Consider the following 24,744-nt stretch of genomic DNA (forward strand, 5'->3'; position numbering starts at 1 on the left):
ATGTTGTGGAGCAGGGACGCAACCAGCAGTTTGCAAAGGGGTTAGGTAAGGGGTTGTCGCAAGAATTTCTGTTTTTCATACTCATAAGTGTGAATCACATGTCACACATTATAAGTAAATAATTCAAAGATTCTTTAAGCCTTTGAAAAACTTATCCTTTCCAACCCCCATTGCGTAAGCCCATGGAGATAAAGGTTCTTATTATGTTATTCCTAGGAATTATTGCAAATTGGCAACACTTTCATGTGAAAGCAATAAATGCCAATATCCGTACAGTTTGTTGGGGAAGTGCCAGGGGAATGGTCAAAGATCAATATCAAATTCTTCACATTCTTGCGGCTATCAGTTGAAAATACACACATATGTTTTATATACTACTACATATGTATAATAAGCGTCGATCAGCTGGCGGAATTGTCTCTAAATCTTTTTCATATATGCAATGCAGTGGTTTTCAAACAAATTTATTTATAAATGTATATAAAAGCTTTTCAGTGTGACTTTTGGTGCTCTTTGGTAAAGGAAATTGCGCAAACTAATTTTCTCTGTTAGCGTTAAATGCTTAAAGATATATATGATAATTGTGTATACTGTCAATTAGTCAACTAAATAATACTAAACAACTTTTTTGAATATTCCAAATTTTAGTTTGCGTGTAACAGGACTTTTATTGATTTTTCGCTTGCTCTCAACGAGCTGCGGCACAAACAACAACAACAGCAACCGGCTCAGCATCAGCTGTTGTGTCGTGTCGCAGAAAGCAAAAATCAGAAATCAACAACAGCGACGGCTACGGCGACAGCGACGGTGACTGCGACTGTGACGGTGACTGCGACGCTGAATAGTAGCGTACATTTTGCCAATAAGAATTTTGCGCAGTACTTGGCCGCAGCCAATAGAAACACAAACGTTGTTGCATGCAGAAGTGTTATAAACAAAACGCATTGTTGAACCTTAGACGAATTTGTAGCGGGCGAGTGAAAGAGTGTGAGGGAGGGAGAAAGAGAGAGAGGACAAAACGCATCACGTTATGTTCAAGGCATTAAAGGAAAAACTGTAACGTACTGGCGAAATAACTAACATTTAGAAAATTCACTAATAACAAAAACCTACGCAAAAACCAACAACAATTTATCAAAACACACAAACAAATACTCGTAAAAGCAAAAAAAAAAATGCGCGAGCTTAGGGAGCAGCGACAACGTCAGGCGTAAGTACTACAATATATATGAGAGAAGGACAGTGTGATAGAAAGAGAGAGAAGGGCAAAAGCGGCAAAACGAATTACGCGTTATAAGCGAGCGACGCATTGGCGCGCTATTCCCTCCAGTGAGTGATTTAGAGAATAAAGCTTAAATACGAACTACGAAACAATAATAATGAGGGGATAGAGGAAACTATGATAATATGGCATGCAATGGAGCAGCAGCAGCAGCAGCACAAACAGCAACCGCAACGAGTCTAACAATATGTCAGAGTAGGAAGCGCGAAATAACAAACAGAAATTTGATACGATACCTCGAAACGGCGAATGTGACGAGCAAAACACAGAGACAGAAAGCACAGAATGAAGCGCGAAGCCAAAGCGTGTGTGTGCCCTGTGTGTCTGTCCATGGGCATGGATATCATTATTGTATTTCGTTTCGTTTTGTTTTGTTTTGTTTTGTTTGTGCTGTGCTGTGTTGTGATGTGTTTAGTTTTGGCTTGTGAGCGCGTGTTCTTCTGTATCTTTCGGATACGTTAGCCAAAAATATGTGCGGTATGCGGTGTATGCGGAATGTTTTCAAAAAAGGTATCCGAGTCGAGTCTCGTGGCTTACCAAAACGTTTCTGAATCATTACACTCGAAAACGGTCTCTATTGAAAGTCGGAAGTACGTATGAATGTCGCGGTAGGGTATTTAAATGCAGGTCGCATTTTAAAAAGAAATGTGTACCAGATAATAAAAAAAACAAGTATTAATTTATGTGTATTTATAATCAAATTATTAATTAGATTTCTCAGGCGACACAGACACAGAGACACAATTTTGTTGGTGTTGTAAAATTGAAATTGCTGGCGCTTAAACATAAAGCAAATACCTGTTTTTTTCTTTTTTTTTTTTTGATTTCAGCTCCAACTTAATAATGAAAACAAACCGCCTTGTACTATTGCGCCACGGCGAGAGCGAGTTCAATCTGAGGAATCTGTTTTGCGGCTGGCACGATGCGCCGCTCAGTGCCAGTGGTAAGTTTGCCACAATGCTAACATTATCATATTATGTATATATGTATATGTGTATATTTAATATTTATGTATGTCTGTCTATCAATTCGATAAATAGGTTTGGAAGAGGCGCGCACCATCGCGGCAGCTAATTTGATAGCAGCCAAGTTGGTATTCGACAAGGTTTACTGCTCGACACTGAGTCGCTCTAAACGTTCCGCTGAGGTGATCTTAAGCGAAATGAAATGCTCCTTTCTGCCGACGGTGTCTGACTGGCGACTCAATGAGCGCCACTACGGCAATCTGACCGGTGCCAATAAACGGGATATGGCCAATCGATATGGCGAGGAGCAGGTACAGTTTTGGCGACGCAACTATGACGGCCTGCCACCCCCAATCGAGACCAGCAACAAATACTTCTATCACATCTGCAACAATCCCGCCTTTCAAGCTGTGCCCATCGATCAATTCCCGCTCACCGAATCGATGCGCATGTGCGTGGACCGAGTCAGTCCCGTCTGGTCGGAGATTCGCAAGGAAGTGCTGGAAGGCATACGGGTTCTGATCGTCGTCCATGGCACGGTGACCCGAGCTCTGGTTAAGCACATCGAAGGTGAAGGAATAGTGTATTCTGATAAATCACTGGATGACTAATGCTTAATATCCTTACAGGGCTGAGTGAAGAACAAATTGAGAAAGTGAACATACCCAATAGTGTGCCCATTGTTTACGAGTTCAATATGAAAACCGGTGAGCTAATCGGTGGCAGCAAATACCTGGGAGACGCCAAATACATTGAAAAAATGACAGAAAAAGTGGCAGGTATTGGCAATTAAATACTAAAATTACAATTAAGGAAAAACATGTCGTTTTTTTTTTGAGAAACCTATTTTGTTAGTAATAAGAAAATATATTTAATTTAACACTTTGTGTCAAGCACTTATTGATTTCTATTTAGTAATAATATATTGTGTTTGTATCTACGCTCATAATTGGCATAGAGTTTTGTCTTCTGACAAACGTTGTCAGTTCAAGTAATCAACAAAGTTATTTTTATCTCATGATAAGCGTAACAGAAAAGATAGTTCCCAACTTTGGATAGCCAAAAGATTGTGATTAAAGAATTAGTCAGTTTCGTTTTGTTGTTTATTTTCCTCATTGTATAAAATAACTATTTAATTATAGTATTTAATTATAGTATTTAATATTGATAATAGTTGAAACAGTTAAATGCATTTAGTAATACTTTTAGTTTCTGCCACGCCCCAATGTCGCAATTAGTCCAACTAATAGTAATTTTGCTCATTGTAATTGTAGAGAGAATTTAGATTATTGGGCAGTATGTAGATATCCTCCGGGCGACCATTGAACACAAACGGACGCTGGAGCGACATCAGTTTGGAGTCCTTCTGCGGTGCTGGCATCGAGGCAAGCCCAAAGTTCTGATGGCCATGGCCAAAGCCAGATGGCACAGCTGCCGGCGGCGGCGATGTCATTGGTCTATAGGGATTGGTGGGCGTGGGTGGGCGCACATTGAAACCACTGCCGTAACCAGCAGCGGTAAATGGCGCAAGATCGTTGGGAGCACCATTAATTTGATAAATGCCCGATGGTTTGCCATTGGCCATAAAATTAACGGGCAAATTGAAGACCGATCCAAAGGTGGAGAATGTGGGCATTGGCTGATATGTCAGCAGCGGTGAGAAATTGTTGCCAAACGATGCGGGCGCCAAATTGGTGGGCAAAAACATGTACGGCGTGGGCGGCAGACGGACATAGAAGATGGGCGAGTTGCGAGATGCATGCGACGACGTTGGACGCCGTGCGCCGGCTGCGCGTGACGTGACCACATCATCCAGCTCACTGCTGGCGCCCGGATAGGTGGGATAGAACATGTCGGGCGCTATATAAAGTGGAAACGGTATTAGCACCGGCTGGGCGTACCCAATAAATGGCAGCATCTTGGGCATGGGCATAGCAGGCGTCGGTGGCGTCATACTTTCGAACGGATTAATGGATGCACTGTTGGCGGCGGCGGCGGCTGCTGCTATGTATGGATTCCATACATAGTTGGTGTCTGGGACTGGCATTCGGGAATCCTGCTTAAGCTCGTGCAGCATTTGATACGAATCATCCTCCTCCTCACTCTTTATATCCTGCAGCTCAACTGGGAGCTCCGACTCATGCACATAGTGCTGCTGCCCCGTTGCTGTATTGTGAGTTGCCGGTTGTTGCAGCTGCTGCGGCGGCTGTTGCGACTGCTTCTTGACCAGTTGCGACAAATTCGCGGCATGCGCAGAGTAGATCAGCTGCAATGCCACCAGAATGTGCAGGTATGTTGTCCACATGCGCAGCGCCATCGTTTAGTTTGACTGCAAATGTGTTTATTAAGTTGAATGTAAGAATTGCGATGATCTGTCAAACTGTTCATAATATTTAGTTATTTAACTTCGATACAGCATTAACGATTTTTTATTTATTATATATGCACGCATAACTGATCACATAAGGTAATATATTCCAAAATACGTTTTATGTTGTCTTTATTTGCAAAAAGTAGTCTCTTAGTTTAGCTCCCACTTCAATAAAGTGATTATTGACAAACAAAAACAAAACACAAAATATGAAAAGAAAATTATCATCCTTATTTATCAGAGTTTTCCGACAACGGTTTTCACAACTTTTCATGTATGTCTACTACTACTTTCTTTAACTTTATTTTCCGATATCTTTGTTACTTTTGCTATCTGTTGCATTCCTTATTATAACTTTTATTTACAAATCTTAATATTCTATTTATATATGGAGATGTGCAGAGCTGTTTGTCAGATTTTGACAGATCGGCTAGTTATATCACAGTTGTCTATTTAGAATGAACAAATTAGCTGTCTTTTAAGACAACTTGCCTTAACAAATGAATGATGATTATGAAGAAATGCAAGTTACCATATTATTTAATTACCATCAACAAGAATTACAAGTTTCTTCTTTTTTTTATTAATTTTCTTTGACCAAAAATCAATCAATATCAGACTTTAATATCATTTAAAGAACTTTTCTTTGTGTTTTCACATTTTGGGAAAGTAAAATTAGGCAAGAAGTCATTTTCACTTAACACTTTTTAAGTCATTCTTTGTTGGATTAAATAAAAGTAAAGTTCTTTCAAAGCTGTTAGTTCTGCAATCGCTGCCCACACATACAATTTATACTTGTGTTCCAAATACTTCTTGGTTTGACAAACAGGATGCGTATCCTGTCGCACTGTGTACACACACACAAAACAAAACGAAACTGAAAAATGGACTGCACAGCAGGCGCGTTCAACTGGCAATGGGTGTGAACGCGTTGAGAAGCTGCGCTTTATATATTGGCCAAGAAGTCGCCAAGTCGCTGCGCATGCGCAGAACTGGCCAAGAAGCGAATTGCCCACAAGTACCAACAGAATCCGAAGCAAAGAAAAACAAAATAGAAAAAGAGAAAAGGCAACCAGCGTTGGCTGCTGCTTAATATTAGCTGTTTGCAAGTTGCTTAAAATACTTCACATTGCGACTGTGAACAACTCTGATGGTTCGATTTAGATTTGCGTAGATTGCGTGCTTGGCTCCCAAGTGATAAATTTAATAATTGCTGGCAGCACAAGCGTAATGATTAAAAAATTAAAATAAGAAAAAGAATCATTTAATTCTATTGCCACAAGATTGAGTGACTGGCTGTCGTTGCATAAATAATACGACTAAAATGGGTAGAATTAGTATGTAACTGGCAGCAGGACAAATATATATATATATATATATAAAATATATCATAATAATCATAGGGCAGCTGCTAGTCGAGGTCTGTCGGGTGATACATTCGTGCTTTATAAGTTAGACTAGGGCAGCTCGACAAGGAAGTCAGATGAAAAGCTCATTAGTCAATGATATCCACAAAGCACTCTACTTACCAGTCTGCTTTAGCACCTGTATCTTTATTTGCAGCTTGTGCATAATTGCATAATTGGGCATCATTTTCTGATTACATCAATGTGCATACACACCATATGTTACACTCAGAGAAAATCAAAGTACTAGTGAAAGAAGCCTCAATTTTAAAATAAGCATTAAGCATTAAACTAAGTTCCTTTTTAAACGTTAAGCAATTATTAAAGAATTTGAGTTATCATATAACATTCATAGGAACATGTCTTAAAAACTGAGAAAAATAATAATTTTATTATTACGAATTTTGGCATTATAAAAATAGCTCATGAATTAAAAACTTTATTTTCTGTTCACAAATTCAATTATTTTGTGCAGTGTGCATCTTTATTATCTGCATAATTCCAGGCCAATGGCAGTTATAGCTGCATATTAAGGCATGTCATAGACCTTGCCTCTGGTCCAAGCCTCTGTTTGATACACAGAGAGAAAGAGAGAGGGAGAGAGAAATGGTGAGCGAGAGAACGCCTTGTATAATTATGTTGATTTTATAAAAGGGGTAGATAAACATAGATAGATAGGCGCTCCCTGACATTGCCCGTTTGCAATATTCATATTCTAATAAAAATACATTTGTTAGTGGCAGTGGCAGTGGCAGTGGCATTGGCGCCGGCGCCGGCGCTGCTCCTCTAGAGATTAGGCCAATAATAAATTACATTGCTAATTAAGCGTCCCGACTGGCGGTTGACTGTAACTGCAGCTATGGACAACCACGCAGATGTAAAAGATACAGATACAAATACCTAGCACACGTATCCATGTCTGTATGCGTGTACTTGCATGCCACAGATTGCGCCGCTGCTGCTGGAACAGAACAGGAACGACAACAGCTACAGATAGGCAGAGGCAACAATAATGAACGGATGGTGCCATAATAAAGCCGAACCAAGTTAAGTTCTGGCCAAGAATACGCGCGCCAACGTAATTAGCCTTGGAATGTCCTTGTGCACGTGACCATCAACCCGGACAGCAAACTGCAGCAGCAGCGGGTCTTTTTATGCTGAGCTGCTGCTGCTGCTGCTGCTGCTGCTGCTGCTGGTAGCTGGTAGCTGTTAGCTGGTAGCTCCTACCAAATGCTAAATATAAACGAGCGTGCCTGCACCACATCTAACTTGGGCACACTTTCCTAACGAAGCGAAGCCGCTGGTGTCGCACACTCGAGGTGTTGCTGCCGGCAATTGGAACGTACATAAATGTGAACGCCAAACGTAAACAACCAACAAGAAGGAACGGGATTGCCTCCGGCACGCCGTTCTTTACATACCCTTTCTTTTCAATTAAATCATCTTAACGTTTCTATTCGTCGTATTTAACGAAAAGCTTCTCTACGTCTCCTTAGCCCACCCACTTCTTGAGAACTGCTTATGTATTTGATCCGTTCAGAAGCAATTCCTTCTCGTTGCCTTGTGTGGCACTGGCTTGGCTCCCAATCTTCGTTTGCCAGCCCATATAAGTGGGTCATCTAAACGTTGATATTCCTAGTAGACCTTCTAGAAACTTTGTTCCCTCCTGTACTGTATTGCCATACACAACTTATTATGCTTTCCTTTATCGACGTATTCTCGATTGAACAATCTCCTTCTTAAATTAAATATTCAATAATAATATAACCTCTGAGATTGCTGAACTGTGGTAAACTTACCATACTCAAAATTTTACGCCCTTAACACTTTTTTACTTGTACTCCTAGATTTATTATATCCATCCTTTATTTGTCTTTCGTTTTAAATTTAATTTAATATTTTAAATATATATATTCAAAAAACCTGTGGACTGCTTTTAGTGCACATTAAATAAATAAATAGACAAATAGACAGGCATTTGAAATATTTTTAAGCAATTTTTCATTAAGATAAGTTTTCTGTTTCACAACTGGACTGAAGTGGAATGAATATTTAATATCTGTATGGTTATATTGCACAGAGAAAGGTATGCTTATCTCGAACTTAAGTCTATATAATACCATATAATATAATGGTCCGACCCGGTCGACCTAAGAGGTGATTGAAACCAAAAGACGGATAGCTGCCAAGGTAGTCCTAAAACTAAGGCAGCACAACATATTCAACAAAATGAGGAAAGACACAAAGACGAACAGACGGACATAATTGTATCGAGTCGGTTGCTCATGCTGATCAAGAATACATAAATATACTATATGTATTTGGAGACGTATATTTCACTGCGGTACAATCTTCATGACCAAATCCTAATACCTGCAACAAGAGTATAACAACTACAGCTAATGCTACTATCAGAAGCACACAAGGGTTCATTAACACCACCATTCTGACGGTTGACAACTGGACAACAACAAGAAATACACACACTTGGGACACTCGGCACTTTTTTCTGCAGTACCAGCAAACAACAGTACCCGGCAACAGTTCCAGCCATCGTTTAGCTCATTTAAAGTAAACTACTTTTGTTTTTCTATACCAAACTTTGATTATTCGAACAATAAGAGGCGCAAGATCAAATCAAATACAATAAGTAAAAAAAAAGTAAGAAAACAAAAACTGGGTCAGCTAGCGGCACGACCGCATCCATAACTGAATTATGAATAGAACCCTTTAAGATGCGCGCTCAGCGAATGCTTAAGCAAACAAATTGATTCTGTGAATACCATTGCCAAAATACACTTTCGAAAAAAACTGTAACCAAAAATTAAATTATTTACATTTTAAAAAAATAATAATAATTTACAGCCTTCAATTCTTGCAGGGTTTTAGCCAATAACTAATTCTGTACAACATTTATTTACTTACAATATCACATTCAAATTACAAATCCCGTGTGTTTCTCAAGCTTAGGGTATTGCAGCAAAAGCTTATTGAGATTGCCAAATAATTAAAACACTTGACTGCACTTCAGAATTCACAAAACACGCGCCGGCACTTGGCTACTTTCTTTAACGGGCAACAGGTAATGTTCTTTTCAATGCCTGCAAGCCAAGGAAATCACTTAGACGAGTACACATAATTGTTGCTTTTGCAAATATTTACGCCATTTTCATTGACATTATTATTGTTTGCTTATTGAGCAAACAAACAGACTGTTGTGTCAAAAGATTGTTATAGAGCCCGAAAAGAGTTCAGAACCATCATTGGGCCGGCGCCTGGCAAGAAGACGAGGTGGCCGAGTGGTTAAGGCGTTGGACTGCTAATCCAATGTGCTCTGCACGCGTGGGTTCGAATCCCATCCTCGTCGGAATTCCTTTTTTAATTCTTGTTAGTTTTATTTTTTTAAAATTTAAATGCTTTTAATTAAAATGTTTTGTAGTTTAGTACAAGCTGCTGGTAACTTTCTATCTGATAAAAATTTGAGCTAAAGTTTAATATGATAACTCAGCAGAGCCCATACACAATTTAACTTGGCTCTTTAAGGCAAGATGGTTATCAGGTTTCAATTGAATCTAAAGTTTTTACGACCGCAGCTGAAGCGCCGCGGGGAACGTTTAATTACCGGCCGAGAGGTCGTAATATAAACGGAATGAAAATAGATACATTGATAACAAGTTAAGTGTCGATGACGACGACAACGCGTTGTGCTCGTGTGGAAGCTGCTTAGAGGATGTATTCGCTAGAATTTCAGTTTATTGTCATTGACCGTGAAATGGTCGCCAAGATGCTGACTATGCGTCAAGGTCGCCGAAGCGCCGGACAAGCTGGAATCCACAATAATTGAGATGAATTTTTGGAGTTGTAGGCGCGGTGGAATTTAAGCCAACAAGAAAAATACCAAACGTAACAATAAACAATAAAGATATAAAATGCCAATTGAAATAATGACTGGCTTTGAACAGTTAAAATCGCCACAGTAATTAACTTCATTTCAACTGATTTCTTCTTCATCTATTTACGACGATGACTACTGAATCTTTATATACTCCAATTGTGAGTGCAACAATATAAATATACATATAGGAAATACAATCTTTTTTTATTTGCAATTAAAAAAGTATATATATATATATATATATATATATATATCGTCTTCTAATTCGTAAAAATCCAAGAATTGTTGTAGCTCCATTTTCCGTCGACGACGTGTGGAAAATTCCTGTAACTATAAATCAGTAGCGATCATAAAAATTTACTATCAATCGTTTGCTCCAATTGTCAGGAAATTGGAAAGTTTTCTTTTTATAGTGCGGCATATAAAGTAAATGAGATATATAGTGCGCAACTTGTTAATCGCATCTGGTGTGGGAGCTGTGAACGCGACTACCGCATACGTGCAAGAGAAATCCATTTTAGGTCTATGCTTTTATAAATTTTTTAATCAAATTCATATTCTCTGATAATGTTTCTCTTTACCAGATGCGTTCGAATTATTGTTTGATTTGAATCACCACTTGTCCGACTTACAGATTCCACTTAAGTCGCTGCACAGCAGCCCAGATTCGCAGTCGATCTGTGTAGACAGCCAATTCAGTGCAGGGCACGCTTCGGCGCCCAGTTTAACCTTTTTACTTGTGGTCACTTGCCACTTTCACAAAAAAAAACAACAAAAAAAATGCAACAAAGTGTAATAAAATATAAATATATGTATAAGTGGCTACTGGATGTTGGACTTTAAAATACCCTCTATAAATCGCTTCATGTGCATATTCCTCGAACGTTTTTCAGCTCTTTAAGTAATCTTTTATGCAGCTGTTGGTGTATTCTTATATATTCAGATCAAGCATTTATCTTTTCTTATTTCAGTAAATTTCTTTAAATTTAGTTGGAAATTATAGTGCTGTATAGTCTTTCATCTGATTCTTTTTATAGATCACTTCAAGGACAGCAATCCTTCAGTTTTCTTTTAGCATACCCATTATAAGTTAGTTTAACAAGTTTGTCAGATTATCGACAAATGCGATGGGCAAATATTGAATTTGTGGCCTAAAACATCTTCACGTCTGCTGATGCTGTTCCAACAGCAGATTAAACTGATCAGATCTTTTCCTTTCGTTGCATTTCCTTTCGTCTGCTCCACAAATATTTAACTTTCAATGAAAGTCAGAGTCGTGTAATTGGCGTCCATCGCTGACCCCAATCCGGGTGTATTACTCAGAAAATGCCAAACAAAAAAAGACGGATCGAGATTGTTGGCATTGCATAAGCCGGCGCAAAGCGATGACAACTTCATTTCGAGTGCATAGCGCGAAAGTCGGGTGGTTCAATTAAATGGCGAAGTCCACATGCCGAGACGCCTCAAAAATCAAGATGAAACAAGCTGAAAAAACAAAAAAAAACACCAAAGACAAAAGGCCAGTTAGTCCGATTAAAGCCTAATCGCTTGCCGTCAAAACGAGTTTAATGAACCTGCGAATTGAACGACAATAAAATGTGAAACTACTACACATAATTAGCCAGCACATATTTATGACCATGCATATGTATATGTATATCATATCTAGATGGCCGACGGCTTAACAATGACGTAGTGTGTGTTGGCGCTAACTTTAGCTGAAACTGTGGGTGTTCCCGACCATGATCAACGGTAATTCGGTAATAATGAAAACATCTAACTGGCTTGCCTGCTGCCTGCATGCAGACTGCCCGTGCAAAAATCAGTTGTCATGAAACACGCAATCATTAAGCATTTCTGTCATTTATGTAGTATTGCAAATAAGATACAAATAAGAATGTTGTAGTCGAGTTAGCCCGACTAAAATGTACCCTGAACGAAAGCTCAAAAGTTTTACAAACTTAAATATAAATAAAAAAAAAGGCAACGCATTTCTTTGTTCATATGCAATAAGATGCACTAAAAGAATAGGTTTTGGAATTTGATCTGAAGCTGATCTATAATATATATATTATATATTAATTAGAAGCCTCTACCATTCAGATTATGACTTTTATTGCCATCAGAAATCGAATAGTTATCGGTAAACATGATCTGCCTTATACGGTCAGAGATGCTTTATTCTGCCTGTTAACTACATTTGTATTACATTTGATACTCTTTTTAGTCATTTTCATGATATAAAAAAACTAAAATTCGTGGCTGCTACGAATTAGATAGGCGACGCGATGCGTCTTCTTGATTAGTTATCTCAAGTTGTTGTTGTTGTTGTTGTTGGCCATTGACATTGCCATTTCCATTGGCATTGTCTCGTGCTTCTGCCTATTCTATCTTCTATATTGCTTCCGTCAGCATTAAACTGTCTACATCTACTATAGCTCATAATAGTTCCCAGCTTAGCTCGCACGGAGACTGCTCCAGCACCGATGCAGAAACGGGAACGGGAACGGGAAGGGAGAAGGGAGCTTACAGCCCGTTCGTGTTTTGTGTTTTGTGTTGTCTAATCGTTAACAATTATGCCAGCTCCAACACAACCAGATTTTCTTTGTGCCTACATTATGCATGCGTGCAGTTAGCTTGATTAGGCCAACCAAGCTGAAACAAATCAGTCTCAGCTTCAACATCAGCATCAGCATCAGCTTCAGCATCAGCTTCTGCTACTTGAGTTTACGCGCTTCAACACACACTTTTGTGTGTACATTGGTTGAAAGTAATTGCACGAAAAGGGGAAACTGATGTTGACGGCACGCCTAATTAATATTTAAAGGTGTTTTAATTGTCAACCAATTGGCCTCGCTTGGAGTGTAGATGGGGTTGGAGAGGGAGGGGCGAAGGGCCTGTTATTTATGTATGTCATTTACATGTACATATCTCCGGCAAATGAGTACATTTAAATTAAGATGGGTATTCAGAGACAACACTCATGTTAACTAGAAAAATGTTGGTCAATTGTGTTGCGTTAATTGGTGAAAGATGGGAAAGTGCTTAGTTGATGGGGTGCATGTCAAATAAGGCGATTATATAATGACAACAAAAATGTGTTAAGAAAGCACTTTAAGCACATTTTTATTAAGTTACTTTAATTAAGGGCTATAAAAAACAGCTAAAGAAATGGAATTCAGCTATCAATTTGGCTAATAATATACAACTTTATCCCACAGAATGACGGAATGTCAAGCAGACTGGGTCAAAACTTGAAAGTCGATTTTCGCTCAGACAAAAGGTCAACAAAGAGGGCCACTAACCCGGCCAAAACACAGACACCAAACGTCAACGCATCACGCAATGCCATTTAAAAGAGCTCAATCAGAATACGCAAAAAACAAAAATGAGTGCGAATCGCTAGTCGAGAAAGCTCGACTAGGAGATACCGTGTTAAGCGTTGCAGTCGGGTGGAAGCGACCTCGGCATACTCTAATATCAGCTTGAAAAGCTTTATCTGTAAACTGTAAAATTAACTATTATCGAAAATCGTTATAAAGAATCTCAATATATATATTAGTTCCTTAACTTAATTATTTGCGCTGCACAGAAGAGAGAGGCTACCTTGACGGATAAAATGGGGATATTTCTATCGAAAATCGATTTGTATCGATATTTGCGAAGCGGTTCACTTGTCAGTAAAATTAAATAAACTTGCTAGTTATAAATCGACTCACTGCTGATCAATAATATATATTCTTTTTTGGAATTGCAGATGCTTACTTCTGCACTACACCCTTTTTAACCATTTCCAAAGGGTTCAGGGTGTAAGAAAAGAAAATGAGAGCCCTTAAAGCGACACACGCACATCGAGTGTTGGCCAGTTAAGGCCAGCGTGCAGATTTAGTTGCCGCTGTGTGGCATGCGATGGTTTGTCAATAACAACCTGATTGTCATTATGTTGGCCCAGCGGCCTTTTGTTGTCGTAGGTTCATTTGTAACTAATTTGTGCACAAATCGGAAAGACAAAAGAGGCAGAGAACGGTGGCACTTGCAACCGAACGTAATTTAATCAAAAAACACACAGCAGATGATGATATAAAGTTTCCACAACACTCCAGGCACTTTCCCAAACTCCCCACACTCTCAATGCAGCCCAGCCAGTTGCAAAGTGTATCTGCTGAATTTGTCAAGCAAAAGCCACAAAGTGCAATGGCAACTGAAACAGTAAGCGGGCAAACAATAAAGTGGCAAATTGATGCACTTCGCTCGCCTCGTTCGTGTTTGGCTCATCATCAAGATCATTGTCGGTTAGGCTATGTCGGACCTCACACACATCGATACGAGTTGAGACCGGCCAACTGAATGCCGCTCACTCTGTTTTACAGCCAACCGTCATTCGACCAAGTTCAACTTGATGACGTAGCACTACGACGGCGATAACGACGACGACGACGACGACAACCACGACGACGACGACGACGTCGTAGACGTCGACTGAGGCAGCGACGGGCAAGCCAAGCTAGGTGATTTTGGCTTTAAGAAGCAGAAAAAAAAAAAAAAACAAATTACACATAGTCCGCAGATCTCATTTATTTGCTGCTCTTCGAGGCGTCCACAACGTCAGACAAGAAACGCTGCGCGCCTCGCAACGTTGAAGATTTGTAGATTTGTGTTGAGGCTGCTACCGGTGCGTCGGGAAAACTGTAGTGTCAGGAGTACTACTAGAAAATCGTGATCATAATTCAAGTTTTCAAATGCAAATGCAAATGCAAAAAGTCGCATAATTAACTAATAATTTCAATACCATTTTGGAGTGTACATGTGTTCAAAACTTAAGCGCTTTTAAATACAAATCAACGTCAACATCTGCAGCTGCAACGACAGCCTTTTAAAGTGAGTGCAGTTTACCCAAATTGGCCATAAAATGATCAATCAATTTGCATAAGTTGACACTTATTTTTACAATTCACAACAGCTAGAAATATGTAAGAAAAAATTTTAAGTGCGCATGCTGCTAACAAGTTTTTTGCTTAAGTCTTTCGATTTGAAAGCACTTTTCACTAATTGCAAGCGATTAATTATTGTGACTTCTTAATTAGTCGGGCTCAACAAACGATAGGCAGCACACAAAGACGACCTTGGCGGGCCAAAATATGATAATAAAAAAAAACAGTGAAAAGGAAAAAACTATAGCAAAAAAGTTCATTTAAAATGTCAAGTTGATATGTCATTAAAAACCTTTCTTAATGTTTTTTTCTTTTTCTTTGCAAATATTTTTATTCGTCAACTTAAGCTGTATGTTTTAGTTTAAACTTCGCTTTTGATTGGACTTAAGTTATCTTCTCTCTTTCACTGCCAAACACATTTATAATGATTATCATCTGTGGCATTGCTCAATAATTTTTCATATCAAATTACATAGATAGAATGGTGAACACTCCCACAACTTGGCAAGATAAAAAACAAAATCGCTTGGTTTTTTTTCGGCCCTCCCTGATCATATTTCATGCGGGTCGATCGTACACAGTTGGCACAGGTAACTGCAGCAGTCCATGTTTGCCAGCTTCTTAATGGCGAACTTTCTGCAATTTATCAATTTCCAACTGTTTGTTATTTATTTTCATCTCATCATTTTCTTGGCAACAAGGTCAATTGAGGGCGCCACACGCCAAGTCACAGAATTGCCAGCGGGGAAATTCGTTAGAATCGAAGGCATTGGACAAATCTAAAATAGATAATGCCAAGCCGCCTTTATTTATGATATGTGTCTTTAATTTGCATAATCAGGCAGGCGGAGGCGCACCCAGACGTTACGCCCCCCACCCTGCCCCAAACTTGTTAACGTTATCGCTGTTGTCTCGATTCTAAATTGATGCCGTTTAGGCTACCATTGCCTCTGTTTTTTTTTCTCTTTTGTTTTTGTTGATCAATTTTTTTTCTTGCTCATTAATCACTCAGGCGTTGAAATGCGCCGCCAGATGGCGCTCGCCACGCTCATTAGCGTAATTGCTCAGCTGGCAACACAGTTGGTGTCGACAGCGACAGCGACAGCGACGGCAATGGCGACGGCGACGTCTACGCCACGTCAGCGTCGGCGTTTTGATTAGCGTGCATTAAATGCTTTCGTTTAAGTAAATCAAATCGAGAGTCTTGAAAACAATTATTTTTCTTCTCGTTTTGTTTGCGTCTGGAACGTGAGAAACTTTACAATAAAGTGGCAAACATTTGCTGCAAAAAATTATAAAAAAATATAGTTCACGCTCTGAGGCGCACAAACCGATTTATTTATTTCTTATTGAATTATTCGGCATTTGTGACTTGCAAAAAATATTGAAGAAAAAAAAACAAAAACAAAAACAAAACGAAAAGCAAATGCTTGCCATTACCATTGATTTGTAAGTGTAATGCTCGAGTTTTGGTTATTATTAATTCGCCGGTAGCCATTAAGTCCATCAATCAAATCTGGAACAATCGCATTGGGTGTGGGCGCCAAATCAGCAAATTGTGGACACTTTTACAAACTTACCTTGACATATATACATTCATTCATTCATATATATATTTATTTCCCCTTTTCTCTGTGTAGCATGCCTTCACTGTCGCACGCCGTGGGAGTGCTGCTAGCGCTGCTTGCCCTGGCCACACCACAACTGGGCACCGCCTACTCCTACAGCATGCGCTTGCCGAGCGGCAGCAGCCCGATTGTGGCCGGCAGTGTCAAGCCACCGAATCAGAACAATCAACTGCTGATGCAATCTCCATCCCTGGACAATGTTTACATGGACTACTTGGTCACGTCGAAGCCGCTGAATTTGCGCAAATACAACAAGAGCGGCGGCAAAATCAAGAAAACCAAAAAGGATTCGAAAATCTATTTTATACCCATACCACCGCTGCCGTATCGCTATATACCCGGCTTCGGCTACGACTACCAGCCGATGAAAATCAGGCCCATCATGCCGGAGACAACCAGTTCGACGACACCAGCACCCAGGCCGACAACTGTTAAGCATCGCCTCAGCCAGCCAACGACAGCGACGCCATCGACTGCTCAGCCGGCGCAAAATAAATTGCTGCGCGTCCAGCATCACAAGGATTACTATTTCAATGGACGCCCGTTCCGATTGCAGGTGGCGCATGCCGATCGCAAGTCCGCCCTAACGCCACATAATCTTAAATCCAAATTCTATTACAATAAACATATTATTTATTAATTAATTTAAATTATTCACATTTGTTTTGAATGGGTTTGCTCAACACACGACTCGGCTGAAGAGAACACTGTGCCAATTTCAGCTGCTTAATTGTTTTAAATATCAAATTTCAATAAGCTTATAAGCTTTTTGAGAGTACTATTTTAAAGTCTTATGAGCTTGCTTTCAGTTGGGCAACTTAAATATGTTTGTGGATCATGTTTCTCATTGTATAAGCCGTTTTTTTATAGACTGAATCCTACGCAGGATTTTTGTATTCTATACTCTGAAAGCAGTATTTAAAAGTCAATTTAATTATTGAATTTAATTGATTCTCATTTTTTCAAATGGATAGAAAATTTTGATACAAATTTTTAAAAAGAAGATTAAAATTGAATCTTTGACTCCATTTTTGCAAGTGTAAACAAAGTACGAAATCAGTTGAGTTTATGATGAAAGGCTATTAAAGAATTGACTAGTTTGTTAATGATTTAATTTTAATTTAATGTTTAAATTTTGATGATTCAACATTTCGACAAACTATTATCATAGTTTGGGGATTATTAGTTTGTATTATTTTTTATGCATAACATTTACAAAAAACAAAAAAAATGGAAATAAATCATGCCACTTTCTGTTACATCCATGGACAAGTCATAAATGTGCATGGTATTTCTTTATTAAGACCAACAACAAATTAGAGTTAATCGCTATCATTATTTAACTGCTTTTGGCATAGCCATAGAGCAATCATGAACACGTGTGGATTGCCCTGAAGCATAAATAGTATGTATTACATACATGCATAAATACATCAGATGAGATAAATGCATATCTTGAAAACCATTTAGTAAAAGTAATTACTGTCGGCGTCTACACAGCATCAACTATGATATTGTGCAATAAATAATGAACCGATGACATCTACCAGATACATTTTCGCGACACAATTGTTGCATTTATGTATATATGTATGTACACTAGGGCGTATGCAGCTTTTCACAAAACTTTCCATAGCCAAACTTAATCTAAACTCAACCGCTATTAAAAGGAATGTATATTTGATCAAGGTTTGAACTGTAGATTAAAATTGAACTTTAATTGAGAAGCACTATATTTTAATTTACATACATGTATGTATATATAGAGATAAATATTTACCTCCAACAACATTCATCGATATTTCTTGTAATTTGAACAATAGTTTCTTTGCAACATTTTATGATTTGTAGATCAAAGCAAAATTGGATGATAGATGTTGTTGTGTACGTATAATTAATTTAAAAGAAAAATTCCAAATATTGCATTAACCAAGCGCATTAGATACATCATAATGATCCTTTTTAAATTGACTCCTTGAGTTCTTTTTACCGTCTCTTAAGAATTTATTTCATAGCATCCTTCATACTTCATGTTCATGTACTTTTGCGCGTGTGTTTGGTATATGCAAAACACCAACGGACAACGAATTTAAAAATTTGCTTGCTCAACTAAATAGGTAGCCATTATTCTTGTATTTGCTTTCTTATTTTACTAATTTATTTTAATTTCGCCTTGCGCTTTTTGAGCTCCCATGATGCACTTATTTTTATCAGTTTATTTTAAACAGGCGAATTCTGCTTAAATTTAACATTCAATCAGAGGTTCTACAAGGTTAATGAACAATGAAAATGCCACCTCAGGCATTGCACCGAACAAAATGAGAGTTCAGTCAATAATAAGCCCACGCCAAAATGCACTGAGCACTATTTGAATATCTGTCCCCTCCTCCCACATACGTATGAATTAGCAATTATGCATACAAAACAACAAGAACGTATACAATTGGTTGATTCAATATGATTCTTAACGGGTATCAGGTCTATAGATCGGATGTATATGATTCAAAACTTTCTACAATGAAAACTGAAAGGAATTTCTAAGTCAAATCCATCATCATAGTTCAAACACTAGAATAATACAGCATTTAAATTTGGAAACGACATTTTTCATTCAAATTCATGTAATATTCTGGCCTAAAAAATGTCCAATCTCATCGCCTCCCTTACCGACCCAAAATGTATTTTAATGTTCAGCACAAATGGAAATCGGGGCAATTAGGCAAAAATTCGCTCGTAAATTTATAGCTGACAAAAAGATAGCGGCCACTCATCATATTAGTTGAGTGGCGCTTTCACTACAAGAAACACACAACAACAACAACAACAAAAACACATGTAAATAAAATTAATTTAAATACAACAAAAAAATGTGTAACTACGAATGCGTGAGAAAATTCAGTGGCCAATTAGGTAATAAAGAGTACGAAATGTACGTTAGGGAAAATGTGGCATGGCCAACGGGCGCGTTGCCACAACAGGGCGCCAAGCAACAGTATTTATTGAACAAATGAATTCCCATAGCCTCCCCTGACCCTGAACAGTCGTCCCATTTGAGGGCCCCACACCGAGCAGGCCGTTTGGATTCCACAAATAATCAACTATAGAATAAAACGCATTTATATTTTTGAGTTACATACGAAAATGAGCGACAAGGATTCTCCGCCGCCGCCATCCTACACATGCAATTTGCAGCTGAATGTTTCGCCATCGCAGCAGCCACAAGTACGGGCCGTATGCGGACCAAACTACGAGGAACGCAGCACCGAATCCGAACTGATAGAGGAGAGCTGTGTGCAGGTGCAAAATGTTACGGTCAAGTTTTGTATATCGCAGGGCAAGTCCATTGCCCAAGTTTATCCCAATTGCATGACCATTGGCGAGGTCAAGCAGGATATATCACGTCGCTTTGAGGTGGATCCGGAGCTAATTGTTGTTAAGCAAGTGGATCGCATTCTCTGCAATTCCATACCCATTAATTCGACCATTTGTGATGAGTTTGGTATACACGAGTTTCAGCTGGAACTCAATGTGCCACAAAGCGCTGATGGCATGGACTCAATGCCCAAACTGAGTCTGAGTGTGTACTATGAGTGAGTATGAATTTGCATACCTGAAATACTTATTACTAACACCATACATGAACTGCATAGCAAATATCGTCTGCCTGACTATCTGACCGTGCATATATCTGGTGAGGATACGGAGGATGGGCAGCCCAAGAATGTTGTGGTCGAGATCGAAAATGCTGCAATTGTGAAGCCTTTTATGTGCGGCTATAAGGACAAGATTAGTGGCAAAATATATGAGGATGCCTTTACACAAACTGGACCTTATTTTGACAAATGGAAGTATAGACGGTATCGCACACGGGATACCCAAACCTGGGATCACAAAGAGAAGACTTTGGTGAGAAGCTACTTTTTGATTTTTACTAAGAAATGTTCGCGAATATCAAACATAAATGATAATTCTAGAATACGGCACACGAACAAGCCGTGCAATGCTTTTTAGATGACATCAACATTAGATACGTGTCCACGGCCACTGATTTTGTCATCATACCTGGTAAATATCAAACATATGCGCAAAAGGAACGAGCCGAGCGACGGCTCGAGAAGATTCTCCTCATACAGCGCAACTGGCGACGCTGGATACTCTGGAAGCATATTCACCTCCGTGCCAAGGAGTTTCGGTAAGTAAACCTAAACATTCAGGTGGATTTGATTAGAACTGTTCTTGTTGGCAGACGTCTGGTAAAAAATCGCATGGATGAGGATCAGCGTTATGAGCAGTGCGTCGAGAAGCGGGTTGAGCGAAATGAACTCATCAAGCAATTTCCCCGCTCCAATGATGACTTTGACTTGCTGTTTGCGGAAATCTCACGTTGGAAACGAGCGGAACTTAAACGCATTGCGGCTAATTTTGAGGGACCGGCACGCATCTCGGAGGTAAACATTCTGCTGGACAAGGAAATCCGTTTGCTGAACGGTGTGGAGCGACAGCGTCGAGTCGTTTACTTGGCCATGGAGGACTTTCGGAATGATCAACTGCTCAAGGAGATGGGTAAGCCGGTCGAGTGGATTGGCTACAAGGATACCAAAATACACCTGGACCTGCTGCGTACGCAACGAGTGCGATTTCTGACTGAGATCTACAAGGATTTGCGCAAAACGGTGGATAAGGAGAAGCGACTGGAGCTGATCAGGCGTGTCATGGAATTGCTCATGGATGAGACAAGTTTTCCCAACTTTCCAGAGGTAAACTTGATTGTTTGGGATATCAGTTGAGGTAAATATTAACGTTCAAGTCTTTAGCTTTTTGATCTGTTCGATCGGGAAAAAAATCTGCTCATCTATACCAAGTCCTGCGATGTGGAAATCCTGCGCAAGCGTCAAAACATATTATTCTTCGAGCTGATTAAGTTTCAGAAACGCGAGCAGGGGGAGAGTAAGTAGCTATCGACATCGTAGTATATATTCGACCAATTGTATATCCTTATGCAGAGATTCCCTCGCGTATGTGCATCGTCTGCAAGAAGGTGAAGCCATTCGCCCAGTTTGCGATTCGAACGCGACAGAGTCACGTGGACACTTGCAAGCATTGCTACTACCTAAAGGTGAGCTAATAACTTGGCCAAGATGGCTTCGTCAAACTAATCCAGGACAAATCCCTTACAGTTGGTGGCCACAGAGAACAATGTTTACCAGTCGATTCTGCGTTGTATTCAGCGAGACGAACGGAAGCGAAAGTGCGCCACATCCTTTGCCTTTGTCATCCAGCAGGACGATGTGCGTCATATTATTGACAAAATCTGGCATGGTCACTCAGCGCTGAGCAAGTCTGAAAACCTAAACGAACTGCGGTAAGTTGTCAAGGCAAATTACTGCCGTAACTGATTCCTCGAATATTTTGCCAGTTTGCCACGCTGGAATAAAAGCGACGATTGGTCGCCATGGAACTGTGTTTGTCTCACAGAGCGTGAGACGCGCGATCATTATAAGATTGAGCAAATGGATAAGGTTTACGATCCCAAGTTTATATTGCATGTGGGCAATTGCCATATGTTGTCACGCAATTTGTTCCATACACTGGCAGCTGTTGCCACCGAGTTCCAGGAGACGGGACAATGGTGGAAGGTTGGCATGAATAAGCAGCGCAGCAGCGACCTGAATGCGATCTAAACGCTAGTAGAAATTAGAAAATATTTACAATAATATTAAAATTTTAATTAAATTACAAGTTTTATCCGTGCAGTTAACCAATTTTAAAGATATTTAAATTTTGCAGATACCGGATTTGAATAGTTTACTTTAATGCAGTGCCTAATATAATTATAAAATTACAATAATCAAACAATTCAAATTATGATGAAAACAGTACAAATCTATAATTGATTTTATTTGCTACTAACAAGGGCCTTAAACTTCGCCTCCAAATACTGAACACGCTTCAGTAATTTGTCACTGGTGTTGAATTCGTTGTAGGGCACAGGTATCACTTGATAGCCACTCTTCTCCAGCAGATCGAACGCTAGATTCGTTATGCCGCTGGCACTACGATGCGTCCCATGGCAAATGTCATGAAAATCAACCACCATTAGTGCGACTCTGAAAGTAAAATACACACATTATCGAATCAGGAGAGCAACGAGGCAAATTATAATGGAAACCACCTGATGGCATCTGGATTCATCTTATCCAGGGGAAGTGGATTTCTTTTTGCATCGAACTGACATACCGCATCTGTAATTGAGACATATTTAAAAAGTTTCGTCATTTATTGCTTGCAGTCACATACCAATTAGGAAACCCATTTTACTATCCACCGAGCCTTGCACATGATTACTGGCCGGCAGCAGACTCTTAAGCGCGTCCAGCATACCGTTGACAAGAATGTGTTTCGTCTTCGTGTGCGCCATGGGCACTTGGTAGACAGCACTATCGGCTGGCAGCAGGACGCCCTTGTAGTCGCTAGCACAAAGTTGCGCATAACTGTTTAAATTTAGAAGCCTCATTTTTGCTGTTGGCGTTAAGCCGGCCTTGTCACTCTCCAATTTAGCCAAGAAGTCCGCGCTGTAAGACAAATATAGTTAGTTAACTCTATTTTAGCAAAACACGTAGCGAACAATGAACAACCTCAGCACCGACTCCAGTTGACTGTGATCCACAAGACCCAGCATTGTCAGCGACCAAACATAGTTTAGCCAGTCTGATTGCTTTTTGAAGTCCTCTCGAACAATGGACTTCGCCAGCTTTTTGTGCACATCCTCCAAATGTGCACTTTTAAAGTTAAGCAGCGCCGCTGTTAAAAAGTAAGCGCTGAGATCCTGAGGCCGACAGATTTCACTATTGTTTAGCAGCCACTGCGTTAACGATTCTAGTATATCTGCAATGATATATGATTAGAGATGCTCTAAGACCTGACTAAATTGATGATGTTTTGTACATACCCAAATCACGATAGCGCATTATGCCGAGACTGGTGAGTACGGAGCCCACAACGGATGATTTTTCCGAGTTCTTTGGCAGTGCAGCTTGTACATCTGCACACACTTTAGCACCGAGCACAGAGTCCTGGAAATTGAGCGTGGACATGGCATACAGCACATCGGCTGATTGCTTCAGATCCAGCTGTTCCGAGGAGCTACTTATGTTGAACGCCAGCGAGCGCAGCAATGGAGTACTGCGACGTTTTCGCTGCGCCAAGGTGCTCATCACCTTTACCATCTGCGGCAGACTTATGCTGGCTATTAACTTGGCCGCCTCATCGTCACCCGCCACACCTAGGACCGTATTTAAGTCATCAGTGCGAAAGCCGGAAATGCGTTTCGAAGCGTTGTTGTTGTTAGAGCCACCATTTTTTCCATTGGCTCCATCCTTGGGCACTGTGCGGCCCAGCATTCGACAAACGCGAAGGAACCTCGTATCATTCTCGAACTCAGATATTTTAACACGATTAATGGTGCTCCATTCGGCTAGTATTGAAACAATCTTCAGGGCATGTTTACGTGAAAATGCGTTGTTGTTCTCTGTTATGGCCAACAGTCCGTTTACTGTCTTAGCGTTGACAATCCGTTCATCAATGTTATTGCCGATAGATGCCGCTGATTTCCCTTTGGATTCGTTTTCATTTCGCAGTGATTCAAATGCCGCTGCGACCATGTGACCTGTAAATTATCAAACTGTAAATGTAAAAGTTACTTTATCATAATAAATACCCACCCGAGCTCTTTTGTTTCCTGGCGCTCGCCTCTGCCGCCGGCGTACGAGCATCTGGCTCATCGGTCGCTCCAGATCCCACTCCATTACTTGCCGCCGTTGCAAGTGCCGCGCTCGCCGCACGTGTGTTGCTACTGTATGTGGCGCGTCGATAGAGCTGCGTCACAATACTGCCGGCTAAACGTTGTAGTCCCAACATTTTCACTTATGTTCCCAGTGTTTTCGAGGAGCGCTTCGGCAAATCTTCACGCTGTAAGACCAATGAAGTTTACATAACCTTTTTGTTTACATTTTTTATTGTACGAAAATCTGATAGTTCAGTGTCAACATGATGTCCACAGTTAGTGTTCTTGCAGAAGATTGTTGTACATATGCATTACGAGTCATGATTTATACATTTTTACAAAATATATTAACTTTCCTATTAGTAGAATCGGACAATTCCACAGATGACGGCAACGGCAGCCTATTCCAGTGTTGTAAAATGCTCATTTAGTAATATATCGATAAGCAAAAACAGCACCTAATGTTTTCATCGATATGTAGCA

The 24,744-nt window shown here is 39.8% G+C and overlaps 5 protein-coding genes and 1 non-coding gene across 9 annotated transcripts; 4 read left to right on the forward strand and 2 right to left on the reverse strand.

The window, feature by feature from the left end:
• Window positions 1-653: 653 nt before the first annotated feature.
• LOC6568100 (bisphosphoglycerate mutase) lies at window positions 654-3,242 on the forward strand. 4 transcript variants are annotated; one of them, XM_001994898.3, is made up of 4 exons: window positions 654-1,056; window positions 2,113-2,225; window positions 2,323-2,817; window positions 2,877-3,238. In XM_001994898.3, exons 1-4 carry the CDS (start codon window positions 1,031-1,033, stop codon window positions 3,038-3,040), a joined length of 798 nt encoding a protein of 265 aa, XP_001994934.1. In that variant the 5' UTR covers window positions 654-1,030; the 3' UTR covers window positions 3,041-3,238. The 4 variants fall into 4 exon arrangements, with proteins under 4 accessions (XP_001994934.1, XP_032596414.1, XP_032596415.1 ...); XM_032740523.2 differs by having other exon boundaries at window positions 673-1,210; window positions 2,877-3,135; XM_032740524.2 differs by having other exon boundaries at window positions 673-1,061; window positions 2,877-3,095.
• A 103-nt stretch (window positions 3,243-3,345) lies between these two features.
• On the reverse strand, window positions 3,346-4,610 carry LOC6568099. Its single transcript, XM_001994897.3, has one exon. The coding sequence runs from the start codon at window positions 4,562-4,564 to the stop codon at window positions 3,491-3,493; it is 1,074 nt and encodes a 357-aa protein (XP_001994933.1). The 5' UTR covers window positions 4,565-4,610; the 3' UTR covers window positions 3,346-3,490.
• Window positions 4,611-9,309: 4,699 nt separating this feature from the next.
• Trnas-gcu lies at window positions 9,310-9,391 on the forward strand. Its single transcript has one exon. It is a non-coding gene; the product is annotated as a tRNA-Ser (tRNA).
• Window positions 9,392-14,782: 5,391 nt separating this feature from the next.
• On the forward strand, window positions 14,783-17,128 carry LOC6567781. The gene is made up of 2 exons (XM_001993536.3): window positions 14,783-14,797; window positions 16,491-17,128. Exon 2 carries the CDS (start codon window positions 16,492-16,494, stop codon window positions 17,116-17,118), a length of 627 nt encoding a protein of 208 aa, XP_001993572.1. The 5' UTR covers window positions 14,783-14,797; window position 16,491; the 3' UTR covers window positions 17,119-17,128.
• Window positions 17,129-19,571: 2,443 nt separating this feature from the next.
• LOC6567780 (IQ and ubiquitin-like domain-containing protein) lies at window positions 19,572-22,214 on the forward strand. Its single transcript, XM_001993535.3, has 8 exons — window positions 19,572-20,068; window positions 20,129-20,384; window positions 20,453-20,670; window positions 20,725-21,235; window positions 21,293-21,425; window positions 21,482-21,594; window positions 21,656-21,840; window positions 21,895-22,214. The coding sequence occupies exons 1-8, from the start codon at window positions 19,620-19,622 to the stop codon at window positions 22,157-22,159; spliced, it is 2,130 nt and encodes a 709-aa protein (XP_001993571.1). The 5' UTR covers window positions 19,572-19,619; the 3' UTR covers window positions 22,160-22,214.
• A 37-nt stretch (window positions 22,215-22,251) lies between these two features.
• Window positions 22,252-24,444, reverse strand: LOC6567784 (FAST kinase domain-containing protein 4). Its single transcript, XM_001993534.2, has 6 exons — window positions 24,200-24,444; window positions 23,428-24,144; window positions 23,114-23,363; window positions 22,776-23,050; window positions 22,651-22,720; window positions 22,252-22,585 (listed from the first exon to the last, which is right to left on the reverse strand). The coding sequence occupies exons 1-6, from the start codon at window positions 24,393-24,395 to the stop codon at window positions 22,375-22,377; spliced, it is 1,719 nt and encodes a 572-aa protein (XP_001993570.1). The 5' UTR covers window positions 24,396-24,444; the 3' UTR covers window positions 22,252-22,374.
• Window positions 24,445-24,744: the final 300 nt, after the last annotated feature.

Source organism: Drosophila grimshawi, unplaced genomic scaffold, assembly GCF_018153295.1.
Source record: "Drosophila grimshawi isolate 15287-2541.00 unplaced genomic scaffold, ASM1815329v1 contig_311, whole genome shotgun sequence".
NCBI classification, from domain to species: Eukaryota; Metazoa; Arthropoda; class Insecta; order Diptera; family Drosophilidae; genus Drosophila; species Drosophila grimshawi.

Coding starts and splice junctions, on each gene's coding strand:
- LOC6567784 (XM_001993534.2), bottom strand. CDS start 24,395: ATGTTGGGACTACAACGTTTAGCCGGCAGTATTGTGACGCAGCTCTAT. Junction 23,364..23,427: donor AATGCGCTATCGTGATTTGG/GTATGTACAAAA, acceptor ATATCATTGCAG/ATATACTAGAATCGTTAACG. Junction 22,721..22,775: donor TAAAATGGGTTTCCTAATTG/GTATGTGACTGC, acceptor TCTCAATTACAG/ATGCGGTATGTCAGTTCGAT.
- LOC6567781 (XM_001993536.3), top strand. CDS start 16,492: ATGCCTTCACTGTCGCACGCCGTGGGAGTGCTGCTAGCGCTGCTTGCC.
- LOC6568100 (XM_032740522.2), top strand. CDS start 1,778: ATGTTTTCAAAAAAGGTATCCGAGTCGAGTCTCGTGGCTTACCAAAAC. Junction 2,226..2,322: donor TGCGCCGCTCAGTGCCAGTG/GTAAGTTTGCCA, acceptor TTCGATAAATAG/GTTTGGAAGAGGCGCGCACC. Junction 2,818..2,876: donor TCTGGTTAAGCACATCGAAG/GTGAAGGAATAG, acceptor ATATCCTTACAG/GGCTGAGTGAAGAACAAATT.
- LOC6568099 (XM_001994897.3), bottom strand. CDS start 4,564: ATGGCGCTGCGCATGTGGACAACATACCTGCACATTCTGGTGGCATTG.
- LOC6567780 (XM_001993535.3), top strand. CDS start 19,620: ATGAGCGACAAGGATTCTCCGCCGCCGCCATCCTACACATGCAATTTG. Junction 20,671..20,724: donor CTCCGTGCCAAGGAGTTTCG/GTAAGTAAACCT, acceptor TCTTGTTGGCAG/ACGTCTGGTAAAAAATCGCA. Junction 21,595..21,655: donor AGCATTGCTACTACCTAAAG/GTGAGCTAATAA, acceptor AATCCCTTACAG/TTGGTGGCCACAGAGAACAA.